The 18822-nt window shown below is 36.1% G+C and overlaps 1 protein-coding gene across 1 annotated transcript in view; it reads left to right on the forward strand.

The window, feature by feature from the left end:
• The window catches only part of EPM2A (EPM2A glucan phosphatase, laforin), a 117413-nt gene extending 104212 nt beyond the window's left edge, over window positions 1-13201 (forward strand). Inside the window, exon 4 of the mRNA XM_032274537.1 lies at window positions 3458-13201. Within this exon, the coding sequence (XP_032130428.1) occupies window positions 3458-3567 (110 nt within the window). The 3' untranslated portion in view covers window positions 3568-13201. The remainder of the gene's footprint in view (window positions 1-3457) is intronic.
• Window positions 13202-18822: the final 5621 nt, after the last annotated feature.

The following is an 18822-nucleotide window of genomic DNA, read 5'->3' on the forward strand; positions in this document are numbered from 1 at the left end:
GAGAAATACCTAATGTAGGTGAAGGGGGAATGGAGGCAGCAAACCACCATGGCATGTGTATACCTATGTAACAATCCTGCAAGATCTGCACATGTACCCCAGAACTTAAGGTATAATTAGAATAAAAAGGAAAGAAATACTAGTTGGGAAAAATAATGAAGATGTCTAGAAAAATAAACAATTAAGAAATTCCCTATTAAATTCTACATGTGTCCTCACTACAACAGTTTGTGCACAGCACTGAAATAGCTGAATAGGGAATACAAGAACCATAGTAATTTTTTTTCTTCCTTCATGTGGAGTAAAACTTTTCTGGTTTTGTTTATAAATTTAGTTTTCATTTTCTTCTTTTTCTTTTTGGTGAAACACGAAATTCCATAATAATTTAAACTTTTGCTAAGGGAATTATCCGTTGGTGTAAATAAATTTCCATAGCCAGTCACCTGATTAGAGAAATATCCTCTAGGATAAAAGGCTAGGAGTCGAATAGCTAGAATTATATATTATTTCTTTAACAATGCACCCAACATGCAAAGAACGCTTCCTGTAGTTTTATTCCTGCAACTTTTCCTAACCTTGTTATATGTGCCATTATTTGGTGTATTATTTTTTGAATTATTTCTTCTAAGTCTGAAAGCAGACTTTTAATTTCATCTCAACCATGAATTATTTTTAATTTTTAATTTTCAAAATTTAATTGGTATAAACATTAAAATATGATATAAAATTTGATACCAAGAAACACCAGTCCTTTTTTGTATCTGGAAAGCAGTGCTATAAAATGCATCTTTTTCTGCTTAAGAATATTCTTTTGATTGTTAGCTTTCTTAAATTACAGTGAGGTTGGTCTACCTCTGAACCATATACATTCCTTTTTGAGAGTTGCAGTCAGCACAATCATATTCCTACATTTTCCTGCGATTGAACGTCAGAATCAAGAATTCCGTGCAACTCTGTTTTACACAAGAGAGAAGGGTAATGGAACAGCCTAAGCCTGGAAGTACACTGTTGTGGTATATCATCAGGTACCAGAGTGGCACTGAAAGTTAGGGCAGTGCCCAAGAGTATGTTTCTTACTGTTTCTATGAAAGATAGAAACAGAAAAAAATCCTTTAAAATACTCAGGTAAGAATATGCTAAGCCAAGGGATACTTTAGTTATCAAGTATGGCATATTGTTGTAACTCTTAGAGAAATTGTTGTTGGAATTGGAATTGGTGAATAATTGTTGTTGGTGTTGGAAATTCTAAGCTGACTCTCAAAGGAAAATAAAATACAAGTTGGCATTTAAAGACACTTTCTGACTTTTAGATATAAGTTTTCTGAAATAAGTAGACTATAGAATATACAGTGTGTCCCTGGAAAAATTTTAATTTAAAATTGCTTTTCTCTTGCTTTTCTATTAAACACCGATTATCCTTTTTCCATTAGATATGATGACAGTTAGGCAAGGTGATCCTTAAAGCCTCATGGTCCCTGTTCATGTTTTTCAAACTTAGATCTTTTTAGCAAACCATCCATATACCTTATATTTTTCACTCTCACCATTGGTTGAAAAGGGAAATTAAAAATAGCTAGAGGTAATATGCTTTATTCTATTTTTATATTGTTGACTAAGGAACATTTTCGGCATGATGGTGAGAGAAGAAAATACCACAGCTATTCTCATTTACCCATTCTCCTCAAATTGCCTCCATTTTCTCTTCTATTTGTTTGAAACATTCTGATAAATTATTTGATTTATGAAAATTACTCTCAGGCTCTGGAGTAACCGTCACTAACTACTGTATAGTTTTCAGTAATTTATTGCTCATTAATTATTTAAGATTGCAATAAAACTAAATGGGAGAAAGGCTTCATTTATGGGGAAAACAGTATTTCATGTGAATAGACTATTTCAAGATACTTTCCTGTGTCTGGGTTAGATTTTCCAGTGGTTGTTTTTTTTTTGCAGATTCAATATAAAATTTGCATTTATAAAAGCCAGTGAAAGCCACAACTCAGTTATTCAAATATACATGTTTTATTCTTTGCTAGAAATCAAATTTTTTTAAAAGTGAGATATACTAGTCAAGGTGCCCAAACATCTAATATATTCTTTTTTGAATATGATATTAAATTTCTGAAAGAAACCTTCAGATCTTTGTATATGGTAATATTATCCAGCAGGCATAATAATATTTCTGAAACTCCCAAGAAGGACAAACTATTTTCTAAATAAGACCCTTACATTTTTGGAATTTTTCCACATGGTCCCAAAAGAGCATAAACTTTTTAATGGCTATTCAGGTTGGCTTCACTGAAAAAGTATTTTATTGTCTATAAACCTGTTGAGTAAAAATCAAATAATAAACACATTTTCATTCTATGTATTTTAATGAAAAATCTTCCCACATCTTCAAATGTGCCCCAAAGGTCTTTTGCTTTCATTTAAATTGTTTAAGATATTGTTAGTGTTTTGAAATACGAGAATGCATTTTGTCTTTAGAGTTGTATAACTTACATGTTACTCAAAAATATTCTAAGAGATCATCTCTAGAATAGCTTCTTCACTCTACAAATAAAAAAAGTGTGCTCTCTTGATGAAGTTAATTAAGCCATTTGAAATTTATGACAGAGATACTAATTTTCCAGTTGGTGGCATAGATTAGTTCAGTAAACATGTGTTGAGTACTTACTGGAGGCTTTTAGATAGCTGGGAAATAATAGTGGACTTCTAACAGCTTATCTAATAGAATGTGCAGATGCATAAACAGACAATTTCAATAGAATGTGTTAAATGTGGTAATAATGGTAAGTGCATAACATAAATATAAAAGAGGAAAGTGAATTTATTTAATAAGCACTTTTCATTTTCCTTTAGTTGACATTTATTGAACACCTGCTATATGCCAGGAGATAAGCAACAGAAACTAAAATAGACATAGTTCCTGATTTCAGGATTCTTAATATGTTGGAAGACAGCTGTCAATTAATCACACAAAAATGTGCAATAAAACTTAAATGAGTGCTTTGAAAGAAAGAATACGGTTCAAGAGCATATACAAAAGAACCTGCTGAGCTCCGGGTTCAGAAAAGAATAACTTCTTATCCAATTACATTGACAGTCTGCAGGTTGAAGGGGTCAGGCTCATTTACTTTAACAGTTAAGGTTTTATTTTCCCCTTAATTTAGAAATAACAGATTCTCTTCTAAGCAGCTTAGTTTGTGCAGATAATTTCATAAGTTTGGGAATGTCACAGTCAGAAATTATGCCCAAGTTGCAACATTGGGTGACCTCAGCAGATGCTGTCATTTCCACTGCCAAGTGCAGACATTTCAGAGTGCCCTGCCAACCTGGGTGGAGATGCCAGCACAAAGAATCCTGTCATTCTGTTTCTGGACTTGGGATGTCTCTGGCCACTTCATTGAAACGAATTCCATATATAGCTGTCTTCCAAAATTTTTCTGATGAACAGAGGCAGGATTCTATGAAGCTACTGAGGCTTATGCTGACTTGTATGGGTTCCTTCCAAAACCTCAGGTATGGTTCAAGCAATGTATTCCTTTGAGTCACATATTTTTGTAAAATTTGGAAAAGTAAGGTATTCCAATCTCAATAAGTTAAGATGGCTGTTTTCTTCTACTTCAATTTCCCCTCCGTAACACTTTTTCTTGTGTCAGATGGTTTTGAAGTGGCCCCAAGAATTTTTGGAATCTATCTAACAGCAAATGAAATTGGGTTATTTACTTTGCATTTAATGGAATATGTTTATGTAGTTTTGAGACTCTGGGAAAAATTAAACTAAACTATTGACAACTGTCCTAGTATAGGAATGGCTTCCGGAAAAATTCCTGTTGCCTACGGTACTGAGTGCTGACTCATCTGACATTACGACACAAAGCTGCAGGGCCAGAGGTCATACAATGTGAATGTGTCTTGCAGGGGCAGCACCATAGTTGTGTGGGTCATGGAGGGGACCAAGGTTTGAAAGGTATAGAGTAAGAAGCTAGTCTGGGGAAAATTCTTCCAATCATCAGATCTGTAATATTGTAAGCAGTTGAGCTGGTTATCATCAGTGTCAAGTCAAAAGGAAAGTCTTCCCTTATTAGATATGTACTTGATCATGCAGCATGTGTAATTGTCAATGCACCAAATATATTTTTCTTGTATTGATGGGAATCCATGAACTAGAATGTATTAAAACTAATAAATCTTAATAAAGATGACCTATAGCAGTACTACAAACAGCAAGCACATTCATTTGTGAATGTTGTCATATACATCCAAAATAAATTAAAAAACAAATATTGATCAAACTTATCAATGGGAAAACTAAAATAAATTTTAATTTTTAAATAGAAAATAAGAAAATAATTAGTTTCTATGAAGAAGCACAGAGAATTCATCTAATATGGGAAAGAGTGCATTTATACAGGTATGACAAGAAGTCATTTAATTAAAAATGTATGTTAGTAATTCGTGCCATATCTGAGCCTGGCTTTGATGCTAGGTTGAACTTTTTATACTGCGTTTTCTTTTTTGTCTTTTAGTATGCCTGTTATTATTATGATTTTTTGAAGCTGAGCATGATGTATTGGTCAAAATGAACTGTGGTAAATGGGACTTTAGTGTGAGGCTTTATATTAATCTGACCAGGAGGTAGGATGTGTTTCATGTTTTGTGTTTGTTGTAGGTGCCAGAGACTTCAAATTCCTCTAACATCCCTGTTCTGGTCTCTCCTGTTATCTTCAGAATTCCCTAAGAAGTTCTCATTAAGTCAGTGCCTTGCAGCTCTTTAATGTGTAATCTGTTATTATTATATAGGGACCCCATAGATGTGGTGCTTAGTTATGGGGAAGGGGATGCCATCTATAATCTTGTGGTTAAATTTCAATCTTTTAGTGGGCCTGTGGGCCTTTATTCTTGGCTTGTGAATGCTACAATTTTTTTTTTTTCAGTTTTTGTCCTCCACTTAAGTGAGATAGGAAGGCTAGAGGGTGCTGGAGGAGAATAAATTCCTTTTCCCCAGATGTATTAGGTTCTGGTAAAATATTTTTCTTGTTATATAGAACAGTTAGTATATTTAAAAGTGGCTACTCTCCTTTTCCTCTGATAGAACTGTGAGGGGGGTTTCTCTTGGCTCCTGACCATGAGAACCTGTTGAGATTCCTAGGGGTAAAGCCCACAAAAGCCTGAAGATTTTCCTAAGACTGTGGCTTGTAGGAGTTTCTCATTCTCAAGTTAATCTATAATTAGCCTACAGCAAGTTGTCAATATTACCATTTAAGTATTTCTATAATTTATAGCTCCAGAAACCTGTGCTCTGGGTAAATAGAGCTTGGCAATGTTTCTCTGTATTCTGCTGTCTTTCTAGACTTTGTGTGGTGGTTCACCATATAACCTTGATTCTCTGATGAGATTGTTGATTTTCAGATTGTTTAGGTTTTTAAAATTCTTATCTTAAGGATGGGAGTGTTCTTCTATATGTCAGAACTGAAACTAGATGTTGAGGATGCTTTTTAAAAGTTTTATTTTGCTTTTGTCATTGTAAAAAAATAATTGAATTGTACAGCGACCATGCATTGGTTAAAAAGCCCGGATATTATTGATCTTTTCATTCATACACTTGATCCTCTTTTGGCCTAACATTAGACATTTGGTAAAACTCAGACCCTTCACTAGTTTTAAAATGAAATCTAATTTAACTGATTATTTTATTATTCTTTTCCTTTTATTAGTTTTGTAGTCTCTACTTAAGATTTATAGAGGCATCGGAAAGACCACAGTGACACACTACACACCATGTCTTCAGACAAATTCTCATTAAACATGTCTTTCACAAAGTCCCTCTGCCTGATTCCTACTTCAGATAATCTACTTCTTTACCATCCCCAATATATCCTGTGCGCATTCCCCAGGATTGATACTCAGTCCTCTTTTAATAAAAATGGAATTTTATAAATAAACCGGCCATACTTTCCTCATGAACAGCCTCTTCCAAGTATCTCTAATCCATTCACACTCTTTGGCAATGGTGAACCGCTTTATAAATCAGCTCCAGATGGTTCACACACTCCAGCAACTTGGGCTGTTTCTAGAGAACAGCACTGTCCCTTTCTCTCTGGCAAGATGATTTGTCACCAGTAAGCTTTGTGTTCCTGTCATAGACAATTATTTTGGAAGAGATCTAGATTGTAGCCAGGGTTGCGGAAGTGTCTTCTCCTAGTTATTAGTTCCGTTATTTTCCACTTTTCCTCAGCCTAGGGTTAATAGCTCCTCTGTTGCCTGTGCGATGCCTGGACTTCTTAGAATCCTCTTCCATACCTTATAGTAGTTCATTACCTTCTACTAGTTAAAAACTCCTTATAAAGTTCCCCTGCTCAAATAACCATGTGTTTTTCTGCATTCCGGTAGGCTTGATTTATTTGGCACAATATATTTTTCCTGACTCCTCACCTGTTTCCCTTTTATAGTGAAATTTTAAGTTTATAGGCTGTAAAGCATAAGTCACAAACTATACTTTAATCATTTCAAACTTTTCAATATCTTGCACTGTTCTTGGGATGTAATAAGTGATCAAACATAGTTTGAATGAATGAATAATGGTGATGATTTTTATATTGATAAAATGAGAGTGTTTATATACAATACATTTATGGTCCAAAGGAAAAAATAACATAGAACAATGAGTGCTAATTAATGTCATTTTCCCTAAACTTTCATACTTTAACATTTTTCTTCACTTTTTTCCCAAATTTCAATTACTTTTGAATTACTTTTTGGATTAGTAATGAAAATTGGAGTAAAGTTTTCTGAAGGACATTTCTCAAAAATGACTTAATTCTCCCAAATTAAACATGTTCCAAATGAAGAATTTCAATTTTCTTCTCTAATGAATTAATCCATGAATTGCATGATTTGCTCATTCTTGTTAAATGAAGAATAAATAGGCCTCTAAAGTAAAACTAATTCATTTCCCTACAGTACTCATGGTTTTCATTAGGTTCTTTCTAATATTAAGGAATGTTAAACCACAAGATTATATTTTTTTCCCAGAAGATAAACATATCAATACCATATTCAATGAGTTTTACAAAATCCTGTATTTGGCAATGAAGGCACATCATTAGGATATTCCAGACATCTCTTTAATTCATTCTAGTTCATCAGAGACAGTTACTCTGAGGTTTCTTGTATTCATTGTCCACAATTAATAAGTGTGTCCTTTATAAATTTTGCAAAATAATGAAAGACAATTGAATCTGTAAGTGCTTTTCCAAACACACTACTCTCTGATTTGTACATGCATAATATTAATTCAGGCATTTTGTTTATAAGGTTTCACCAACATAAAAATCTTCATTTCCAAATTTCATCAGTTGAGTTATTGAGAATAGGATACATTTATTAAAGAAAAATTGCTTGCCCTTCAAGGTTTTAGATATTTTGTCATGTTTCATACATCACTAAAGGTTTCTTTAACCCAAATTCTTGTTTTTCCCTTTTTGGAAAAGATAGGCAAGTTAGATTAAGTGAAAATTTTGCTCAGTAATGAAAATTGGAATATATGAATTGGTTATGTAAATTGTGTGATATATTGCAAGGAATTATAAATCAAGTTCTGGCCCTACTTTCACCTGCTCAAAAAAATGGGTCCCTTCTCTCTGCTGTACTGAGTGAAATCTTATCTCCAGAAGTCAAGGAACAGCTGTTTACTAATAGATCACAGCAGGAGAATAAACACAGCAGTCTGGGCAGAGAATATTTTTCACTCTTGTGCAACTTGTTTCTCAATATTTTGTCCTCTGTTGTGGATTATAAAGTGTGTGAGAGTAAACATCAGCCATCACTCTTCCTCTCCTTGAATGAGGAATAATACTTAAAACCATATTAATAATTCATGTATTCTGAACCATTTGCAACAGGGTTCCTTATTGAATAAAATGAGTGCCAAATAGGAACAGGTTTGGATTTACTTTTCTAATTAATCAAAAAAATTCCCAACGTGTTACGATGACAGTACTTCTTTCAAATGAGGCATCTCCAATTTGCCTGTTTTTAATGTTCTGTTATATTACGTTATTACCAATTACTGAATGCCTTCTATAATTACATGGCTATTGTAACAGTCTAGGTGAGATATGATGAGTGAACCCAAGGAGCAGTGAATGAAATAAAAATATTTCAAGAGCGTAAGAATTTTCAAGGGTTTCAAATATTTCAGTGAGGTCATATATAAAAGGAAATGAAAAAAAAATCTAACAACAGTCATTGGATTTGGCAATAAGGAGATTTGGGTGACATTGCCATCAGGTTGGGAGCTATACTATGAGGAATAAGAATTGATTATCAATTACTTTTTTAAGAAGATTGGCAGTAAGGACCACAGAACTCATGTGAGGTTTTGTTTTAGGTAGGGTAAGCAAAATGCATTTTTCGGGGTGGTTGAAGATATATCTAGAATGATCCCTTTTTTAATTTCTAAAAGTATCTGCTTGCAAGTTAGGCTAGGGTTGTGGAAGATACTCGGAAACTACTATTAACTAAATAGGAAGGATCATTTTGGGGAACACAATAAAGATCTAAATAAAAGCATTGATCTTTGAATTTGTGCATAACTTAACGATATCACTTTACCTTCAAATATAGTGGCATTCACTGCTTTCTTCTTTCATTTTAATGATGCTCAAAAAAATAGATACCTGAACTATAGACACAATGACACAGAAAATTAATATAACTTAAAAGGATAAACAATTCTAAAAAGATACTTAGATATTGACATTACCCTGCCATTAAACCCGTGTGCTGCTTACTTTATTGCCTGAGAGCAAGCCCCCTATTCTAAGCACCAAAGCTTATCTAAGGTAGTTGAAAGAATACAATCTCTGAAGTCTTAATAATAAAAAAAGACTTTAAATTTTTTTTTATAAAAGAGCTGTTAATATAGTATAACAGGAAAAATACCATCTCAAATTAAACAAGCAAAACACTAGACAAAATATATGGAAAAATGATTTTCAAGATATTACATCAACCAATAACCCCCTAAGTGATGAGAAACAAGTGACTTGAGCCCAATGACTACTGCAGTTTACCGCTTTATGGGAGTATCTAGGCTGTAACCCAAGAAAGTAGAACCCAGGTGAAGCCTAGAAGACTCCTTCTTGAGTTGAGGAGATGAAGCTGAGGGTCCAGGTTGACCAAAACAGCTAGTTTGTGGGACAGTGGACTAGAAAGGTAAGACTACTGTGAGAGATAAAAACTAGATGTGAAAATTTCCAGTTACAAGGCTGGGAATAGTTCCTGTTCCCAGAAACCAGACTGGAAAATCCATGAAAATTTGGATAAATACTTAGAAGGGTTTTGCATCAGGAATAAGGCAATATTAGCCATAAACTAAAGACTGCTGCAATTTTGCTTAGTATATTTTAAACACAGCAGCCCCAAAGATCAAACTGTTTCCAAGCAACTTAATTGTATACAAACCCAAATTCAAAAATATTAATAAATGCACAAAAATATCTAGCACCCAAAGAGAAAAAATTTACAATAGCTGATATATAATTAAAATCTATCAGATATACAAGGAAACAGAAAAATATAACCCATAAATAAGACTTCATAATGTTAGGTTGAGTAGACAAAGATATTAGAAAAGTTGAGAGAAGGAAAACATAAGAAAAAATCTAGATAGACTTCTGGAAATGAAAATTATAATGTGTGAAATGAAAAATACAATGAAATGGTATTCAACATTGCAGAAAAAAAGACTAGTGAACTTGATCATACAATAGAAAGTTTCTAAACTAAAACTCAGATGGAAAAAAGAAACTGAAAAAAATGAAAAAAAAATTATTGAGCTGTGAGAAAACTTCAGGAAGCATAACATGCTTGTAATTTTTTACTCTCTTCAGAGAGTGAAAAAATTATTTGAGGAAATAATGACAAAACTTTTTCCAAAGGTGATGAAAACAGTAAGTCTACAGATCCAAGAAACTCCAACTCTAAACAAAAGGAACACTAACAAAACAATACCAAGGTACATCATAGTCATCTTATGATGAAGAGAAAGTGTTAAAGAAATCAGTGATAACAGGAAATCACTGATAAAGAAAAAAAACCTTAAAAGTACTCAGAGAAGAACACTACGTTATATTTAGAAAATGAAGAGAATGATGAATACTTTTCATCAGCTATGTAATTAAGAAGACAGTAGAGCAATATATTTAGTGTACTGAAAGAAAATAATCAACCAAGGAAATATATATCCTACAAAATATCCTTAAAATAAGGCAAAAATGAAGATATTTTTGATATAGAAAACCTGAAAGAGAGAGAGCCAAGATGGCCAATTAGATACAACCTGGAGGAACATCTACTGAAGGACAGGATGCTGGGAAGACTGGCACACTCCTAGCAGATCTTTAGAGGGAAGGCATTGAAAATGGATGGAGGGAGGATGTAGACATTGGACTGCAGGGGGAGGGATCTGGGAACCTTGTGTGGGGCTACTGAACATCAGGATCTGCTCCTGGCCCTCTGTGACTCATGGAGGTGGAGTAAGTTAAACAGGCAAAGAGTGGTTCACTCTTGCCACAGACCTATGGAATCCTAGTAGCAGGAGAACCTATGACCCTCGGGGACACTTGAGCTGGAAGAGACAATTTCTTAGAAAGTCCAGACGTTTTTCGCATAAGAATGGCTACAGTAGAGCATGGCCAGTGATGGCCATCCCCAAGACTGGCCAAGCTTCTCTATGTGGCTTTAGCCTTTGGAAGACTGTACAGAGCAGGGCAATCTTGCCTGTGGGATGGGGCCAGTTCCATCTGAGCTCACCTCTGTCTACCAGCCTCTTCCAGGTCCCCAGTCTGGCCACACTGGGAAACCCAGTACATTTGCAGTACAGCCTTGGAAACCCAATCAGGGTGCTTCCCAGGGGCCACCTTCATCATACCTCTTTTGATGGCATACCACACCTAACCATTGGAGAGCTCCAGCAGGCTGGACCCCACTGACACAACAACCTTACCTGTAGCCTCCCCCCATCACTTCAACCTCCCTATGACACTTTGCTTAATGCACTCCACCACAGCCACCCTCCATTGCTTTGCTGATGTATGCACATGAGTGGACCTCCCCACATCTTCCTTGATAGCACATTTGTTCAGATACACCATGATAATACTGCCAAAAGGAACACAAGAACACTATGCTGCCCTACGCACTCCTGCTAGCAAACCACACAGTTGCTGCCTCTGCTGGCACAAGTACATCCACAGACACTGAACCTTGCCCCCATCACCACCCTGCCTGCACTGCACCAACACTGCCACCACCAGGGTGAGTATGTGCATGGATGCCAGTGCTCCTGCTCACGCTAATGTCCCACCCCTTCTCTGCTGCCACTGCAAGTGTGTGCACACATACAGGCATCCCTGTTGCAGCCCCACTGACATGTAGGCACCCTGCCATTTCATCACCACTGTGAACGAATGCATAAATGCCTCTGTCCCACTCCTGCCAGTGCACTGGCCCAGCTGACTTGTATGCACTCCACTGTGCCACCATGGCTGCTGTCACATGTGAGCAAGCATGGATTCCCTCTCACTTCTCCCACAAAGCACTTTGGCTGGTATCCCCCCCATTGGAATGTTGGGGCCAGTGGACCAGGAACAACTCAGGCCCTTCAGTGCAACAGGTTTCTAACCTTGAGGGGACAGAGAACAAAGCAAGGAATCTACTACCAGCCCTGCACAGAGTTAGAAAACACAGTGCAGGAGTGCTGAGCTGAGCCAAGAACTCCTGAAATCTTCCAGAATTAAAGCCAGTTGACTGAACCCACCTTATATCACAATTAAAACCCCAAGGGCATCAAAGAAAATGAAAGAAAAAAACCCATCGCCAAACCATCAACTTTAAAGATTGAAAGAACATCAGCCCACACAAATAAGAAAGACCTATTGCAAGAAATACGGCAACTCAAAAAGCCAGAGCATCTTCTTACCTCCAAATGCCACACTAATTCCCCAGCAATGGCTCTTAACCAGGCTGAAATGGCTGAAGTGGCAGACATAGAATGCAGAAGATGAATAGGAACAAAGATCATCGAGATTCAGGAGAAAGTTGAAATCCAGTCCAAGGATTCTAAAAAATACAATAAAGCAACAGGAAATGAAAGACAGTGGCCATTTGAAGAAACAATCGAACTGATCTGATAGAGCTGGAAAACACACTATAAGAATTTTGTAATACAATTGTGAGAATTAACAACAGAATAGACCAAGATGAGGAAGGAATCTCAGAGCTCGAATACTGGTTCTCCAAGTTAACTTAGACAAAAATAAAAAGAATAAGAAAGAATTAGCAAAACCTCTGAGACATATGGGATTATGCAAGCAGATCAAATCTATGAATCACTGGTGTGCCTGAAGAAGAGAGGAAGCAAGCAATTCGGAAAATATATTAGAAGATACCATCCACAAAAATGTCTGCAATATCACTACAGAAGCCTACATTCAAATTCAGGAGACCCAGAGAACCTCTGAGAGATAATATACAAGACAATCATCCTCAAGACACACAGTATTTAGATTCTCTAAGGTCAACATGAAAAAACATTAAAGGCAGCCAGAGAGAAGGGACAGGTCACCTAGAAAGGGAACCCCATTAGGCTAAAGTGGACCATTTAGCAGAAATCCTAGAAGTCAGAAGGTATTTGGGACCTGAGCTAGACACTTGACCAAATGGACCTAACAGACATCTACAGAAGTTTTCATCCCAAACAACAGAATGTGCCTTCTTATCCTCTGTATATGGCACATACTCTAAAATTGACTACATAATCAGCCATAAGACAATTCTTAGCATACTTAAAAGAAAACAAAATTATACCAACCATACTCTTGTACAATGACAAAATATAAATAGAAATGAATACTAAGAAGATTGCTAAAAAATTATGCAATCACATGGAAATTAAACAAAACTGTTCCTGAATGACTGCTTGGTAAACAATGAAATTAAGGCAGAAATCAAGAACTTTTTTTGAGTCTAATGAGAACAAGGATACAACAAACCAGAACCTCTGAGACACAGCTAAAGCAGTGTTGAGGAAAGTTTATAGCGCCAAACACCCACATAGAAAAGTTAGATCTCAAATTTACAATCTAACATCACACATAGAAGAAGTTTACCACTGACCCCACAGAAATACAAACAACAAGACGAAACAAAACAAAACAAAACAAAACGTAACAGTCTATTATGAACAACTTTACACCCAAATAGCCAAGGCAATCTTAAGCAAAAAGAATAAAGCTGGAGGTATCACATTACCTTACTTCAAACTATACTACAAGCCTACACTTATCAAAACGGTATGATACTGGTACAAAAACAGGCACATAGACCAATGGAATAGAACACAGAGCCCAGGAAAAAGCCTGCACATCTATAGATATCTGATTTTTGACAAAGTTTACAAAAATAAGTAATGCGTAAAGGGCTTCCTATTCAACAAATGGTGTTGGGATAACTGGCCAGTTGCAGGCAGAAGAATGAAACTGGGCCCCTTCCTTACATGATATACAAATGTCAACTCAAGATGGATTAAATACTTAAATGTAAAGCCTAAAACTGTATAAGCAATAGAAGAAAATCTTGGAAAAACCATTTTGGACATAGGCCCTGGCAAAGATTTTATGACAAAGATGCCAAAAGCAATTGCAACATAAACAAAAATTGACAAATTAGACCTAATTAAACTAAAGAGCTTCTGCACAGCAAAATAAACTATCAACTGAGTAAACACACAACCCACAGAATGGAAGAAAATATTTGCAAACTGTATCTGACAATGGTCTAATATTCAGGATCTACAGTGAACTTAAAAAAAAGTAATAAGCAAAAGACAACCCCATTAAAAATAGGCAAAAGACATAAAGGTCACTTTTTAAAAGAAAACATACATGCCATCAACAAACATGAAAAATCCTCCACATCACTAATCATTAGAGAAATGCAAATTAAAGCCACACTGAGATAGCACCTAACAGTAGTCAGAATGGCTATTACTAAAAAGTAAAAACAAAACAAAACAAAACAAAAGAGATGTTAATGAGGTTGCAGTGAAAGGCAACACTTACACACTAGTCGTAGGAATGTAAATTAGTTCAGCAGCTTGGTGGTTACTTAAAGAAGTTAAAACAGAATTAACATTTTACCCAGCATTCCTATTGTTGTGTATATACCCAAAGGAATATAAATCATTCTTCCATAAAGACATATGCATGACTATATTCATTAAAGCACCTATTCACAATAGCAAAGGCATGGAATCCACCTAAGTGCCTGTCAATGGTAGTCTGGATAAAGAAAATATGGTACATATACATGATGGAATATTATGCAGCCATAGAAAAGAATGAGATCGTATCCTTTGCAGCAACATAAGTGGAGATGCAGGTCATTATCCTAACTGAATTGACACAGTTAGGATACCAAATTGACACAGTTAGGAAAACCAAATACCACATGATCTCATTTATATGTGGCAGCTAAACATTGAGTCTACGTAGACACAAAGAAGGGAACAATAGACACTGGGCCCACTTGAGGGTAGAGCATGGGAAGAGGATGAGGATTGAAAAACTGCCTATTGGGTATTAGGCTTATTATCTGGATGATGAAATATTTGTACACCAAACCCTCTTGATTTGCAATTTACATATATGACAAACCTGCACATGCACCCTTGAAATGAAAATAAAAGTTAGAAAAATAAAATTTAATCAAAAAACAATATAACTTGCTTTTATATGAATTCAGATGTAGTAAAAATAAAATGCCATTCTTAAATATAGCAGCCAATTAAATTTGAATGCAAGAGTATCAGACTGAGACATCCCAATCATAGTGTTATTCAGGGTTACATACAGTTAGATTTCTTTATGGTTTTAAATATTTTAAACTGTATTTCAATGCTAATCATTTAATAAATTATAAATCATAAATTGTACTTGTTTTATATAAAAGCAGAAAAAAATCTGAAAGAATTCATCTCTGGCGCCTTATAGTACATGAGATTTTGAAGGAAGCCCTTCAGGCAGAAGGTCAGTGATACCAGACCGAAGCATGAATCTAATCAGAGAAACAAATACTTAAAATGATAACTCCTTTGGTAAGAACTTTTTCTTATTATGTAAATATTTTAAAACATAATTGAATCTTTAAAAATATTTTAACAATGTAGTCTGCAGCTTATAATCTATGGCAATGTACAAAGCTTTAAGGTAACATAAGAAAAATGAAAGTATACTATTACAATGTTAGTATATTATGTGTTAATAATTATAATATCATTTGAATATAGATTGTTATAAGTTAGAGATATCTAATGTAAACCTATAGCAACCAATAGAGTAACAGTACAGAATTAGCTGACAAGCCAACAAAGAGGAGAAAACAGAATGCAAATAAAATTCAATTAATCCAAAAGACGGAAGAGAAGAGGTATAAGAGAAAAAAGAACACTGAGACATACAAACAAATAAAACCCAAAATCAAATAGCAACATGCGATGCTTAAGCCTGTCAATGATCACACTATGTATGCTCTGAATCAGAGTCCAGTATATGGTACTGTTTCTCTTGTAGCCAGGATTCATGGGTCCAGGAGTCAAGGGGTGGAAGTGGAAGTGACACCATTCACTATCACCCCTAGTGATCCGCTAACAAAATGTCTGCTTCTTGTTCCTGTGACATTATGTTCTGCTGGTCTAGAGGTCTTAGTTCCAGAGGGTGGAATGCTGCCACCAGGAGATACAACAATAATTCCATTCAACTGGAAGTTAAGATTGCCACATGGACACTTTGGACTCCTCCTACCTTTAAGTCAACAGGCTAAGAAGCGAGTTACAGTGTTGGCTGGGGTGACTGACCCAAACTATCAGAAGAAATCAGTCTACTACTCCACAACAGAGGTGAGGAAGAGTATGCATGGAATACAGGAGATCCCTTAGGGCATCTATTAGTTTTACCATGCCTTGTAATTAAGGTCAATGGGAAACTACAATAGCCCAATCCAGGCAGGACTACAAATGACCCAGACCCTTCAGGAATGAAGGTTTGGGTCACTCCACCAGGCAAATGCTATGACCTGCTGAGGTGCTTGGTGAAGGCAAAGGGAATACAGAATGGGTAGTAGAAGAAGGCGGTCATCAATACCAGCTACAACCACGTGACCAGCTGCAGAAATGAGGACTGTAATTGTCATGAGTATTTCCTCCTTCTTTTGTTAAAAGCATGTTTGTCTATATAGACACTTGTACTAAGAAAATATCTTCATTTTATTTCCTTTCTCCTTTACCATGTGGCATAAGATTTATTGACTTCAGATTAGCATTTAAGTGTTGTTAACTTTATGTAATAACTTTGGTTTGGGGATTGGTGCATTTCTTCTTGTATGAAGGATATTTGTATTATGTTAGGCATATTATGACCTTATGGTCTTTATTTGAAGATTATGTATGATCTCAGGAGACGTGTGTGGATTCAAGTTGACAAGGGTTTGACTTGTGATGATTAATACTGAGTATCGACTTGATTGGACTGAAGGATACAAAGTATTGATCCTAGGAGTATCTGTGAGGGTGTTGCCAAAGGAGATTAACCTTTGAGTCAGTGGGCTGGGAAAGACAGACCCACCCTTAATCTGGTGGGCACAATGTATTCAGCTGCTAGTGCCTAGAATATAAGCAGGCAGAAAAATATGAAAAGAGAGACTGGCTTAGTCTCCCAGCCTACATCTTTCTCCCAGCTGTATGCTTCCTGTTCTTGAACACTGGACTCCAAGTACTTCAGTTCTGGGACTCGGATTGGCTCTCCTTGCTCCTTGCCTGCAGACAGCCTATTGTGAGACCTTGTGATCATGTGAGTTAATACTTAATAAACTCCTATCTATATCTATATAGATATTTAACTATATATATCTATATCTATAGGTATTTAGCTACATATATAGATAGACATAGATATTTAGCTATATATATCTATAGATATGTCTGTAGATATAGATATATAATAAACTCCTAGATTGATAAATAGATAGATAACCCTGAATGATACACTGGGCAAAGTACCTAACTTCACTGACTCTCACATTTCATTTCCTCATTTTAAAATATGAGGATAATATTATCTCTCTAGCCTACTTTACAAACATCATAAAGTCTCAAATAATACATTGTTAAAATCTGGCCATATTCATGCAAAAACTCAAATATAAACAATTATTGCTATGCATAAAAAAGCAGGGACTATGTAAATCAAAGGCAGGGACTATATTAATCAATGCTTTTAAACAATGCATTTAGTTGGGGACAAATGAGATTGCTTTGCCCTCTGGAATGATCAAGAACTAGGTGAGATTACAAGATTACTATACAAATGCCATAGGTGAAAATTAATTCATTTCTTACCTATGATGCATTTACCATTGCCACTGAGGTCTCATGAATTTTCTGGTTTTGTCCAGTGCTTTTTGTAATCTGATGCCTGATTCTGCCATGGGATAGCATGCTGGGGGCATTTGAGGTCATCTGAATGTACTGTAATGAATGCACTCTCTCATCAGTAATTGTACCCTACATCAAAATGGGCTGCCCAGTTACTATTTTGTAATGATGGTAGTACCAGTGAAAGAGTAAAACATGTTTACAAAATTGACAGCTGCTTAACAAGAGCTTTTGATATACCCATCAGGCTATTACAAAAGTGGATGTTGACTACTCACAATTTACAGGAGTCAGGACAGAGTTAATGCCATAGTGCTATTTTGCTTTTTTCTCTCTCTGAGTCTCAAGATTTTAAAGTGGTGTGAATTTTCCTGAGCAGCATTTCAACAATTAACATATTATTTGGTTTTGAAAACTCCATGCCTGTGGCTGCCTCTTCCCCTTTCAATTGTATTGTGTTGGCTGCAGTCACACCTCCAGTAAAAATTCATTTATAGTCTGGGCACCAGCAAACTAGAGTGGCTTGAACACCCTACAGGGAAGCAATTAATTCCAACCAAGGCCTCTTATTGTCCTCATCATGCTACTAATTTCTGCATAATGTAAACGTACATTTGCCACTGCCTGTTATTCTCTTGCTGCTAACACCACAGTTTCTATTAACAGAGTGGGCCTGGCGTCTCTCCTGTTCTTCTCTGAAGAGTCAGGTTGGCATCTCAACATTTGAAAAGGGATAGCACAGAGGAGATTGGAATCTAGTTCTTTGCATGCCTTTAACAAAGCACCTTGCACTGGATTAGAAGTCACATATCCCAGGCTGGGTGTGGTGTCTCATGCTTGTAATACTAGCACTTTGGGAGGCCAAGGTGGGTGGGTCATCTGAGGTCAGGAGTTTGGGACCAGCCTGGCCAACTTGGTAAAACCCCCATCTCTACTAAAAATACAAAAATTAGCGAGGCATGGTGGTGGTGCATGCCTTTAATCCCAGCTACCAGGGAGACTGAGGCAGGAGAATTGCTGGAACCCGGGAGGCAGAGGCTGCAGTGAGCTGAGATCATGCTACTGCACTCCAGCCTGGGCAACAAGCAAGACACTGTCGAAAAAAAAAGTCACATATCCTGGTTTCCTGTTCTGGTTTTATCATTTACATTATAGGTTATGCAAACACGGATAAATCATTCAATCTCTCTGAGGTTTAGTTTTTCTTGAAACTGAGAGTTTCATTGGCCTAGTGAAGAAGTCTTACATCTATCCCCTAGATGTAATCTCTTGCTCAGTCCCTTGGGAATACCAGAAATACAAAACAGTACACTTATTGTAGAGCT

Source organism: Sapajus apella, unplaced genomic scaffold (assembly GCF_009761245.1).
Source record: "Sapajus apella isolate SASKATOON/1434 unplaced genomic scaffold, GSC_monkey_1.0 scaffold6, whole genome shotgun sequence".
In the NCBI taxonomy this organism is placed as follows: domain Eukaryota; kingdom Metazoa; phylum Chordata; class Mammalia; order Primates; family Cebidae; genus Sapajus; species Sapajus apella.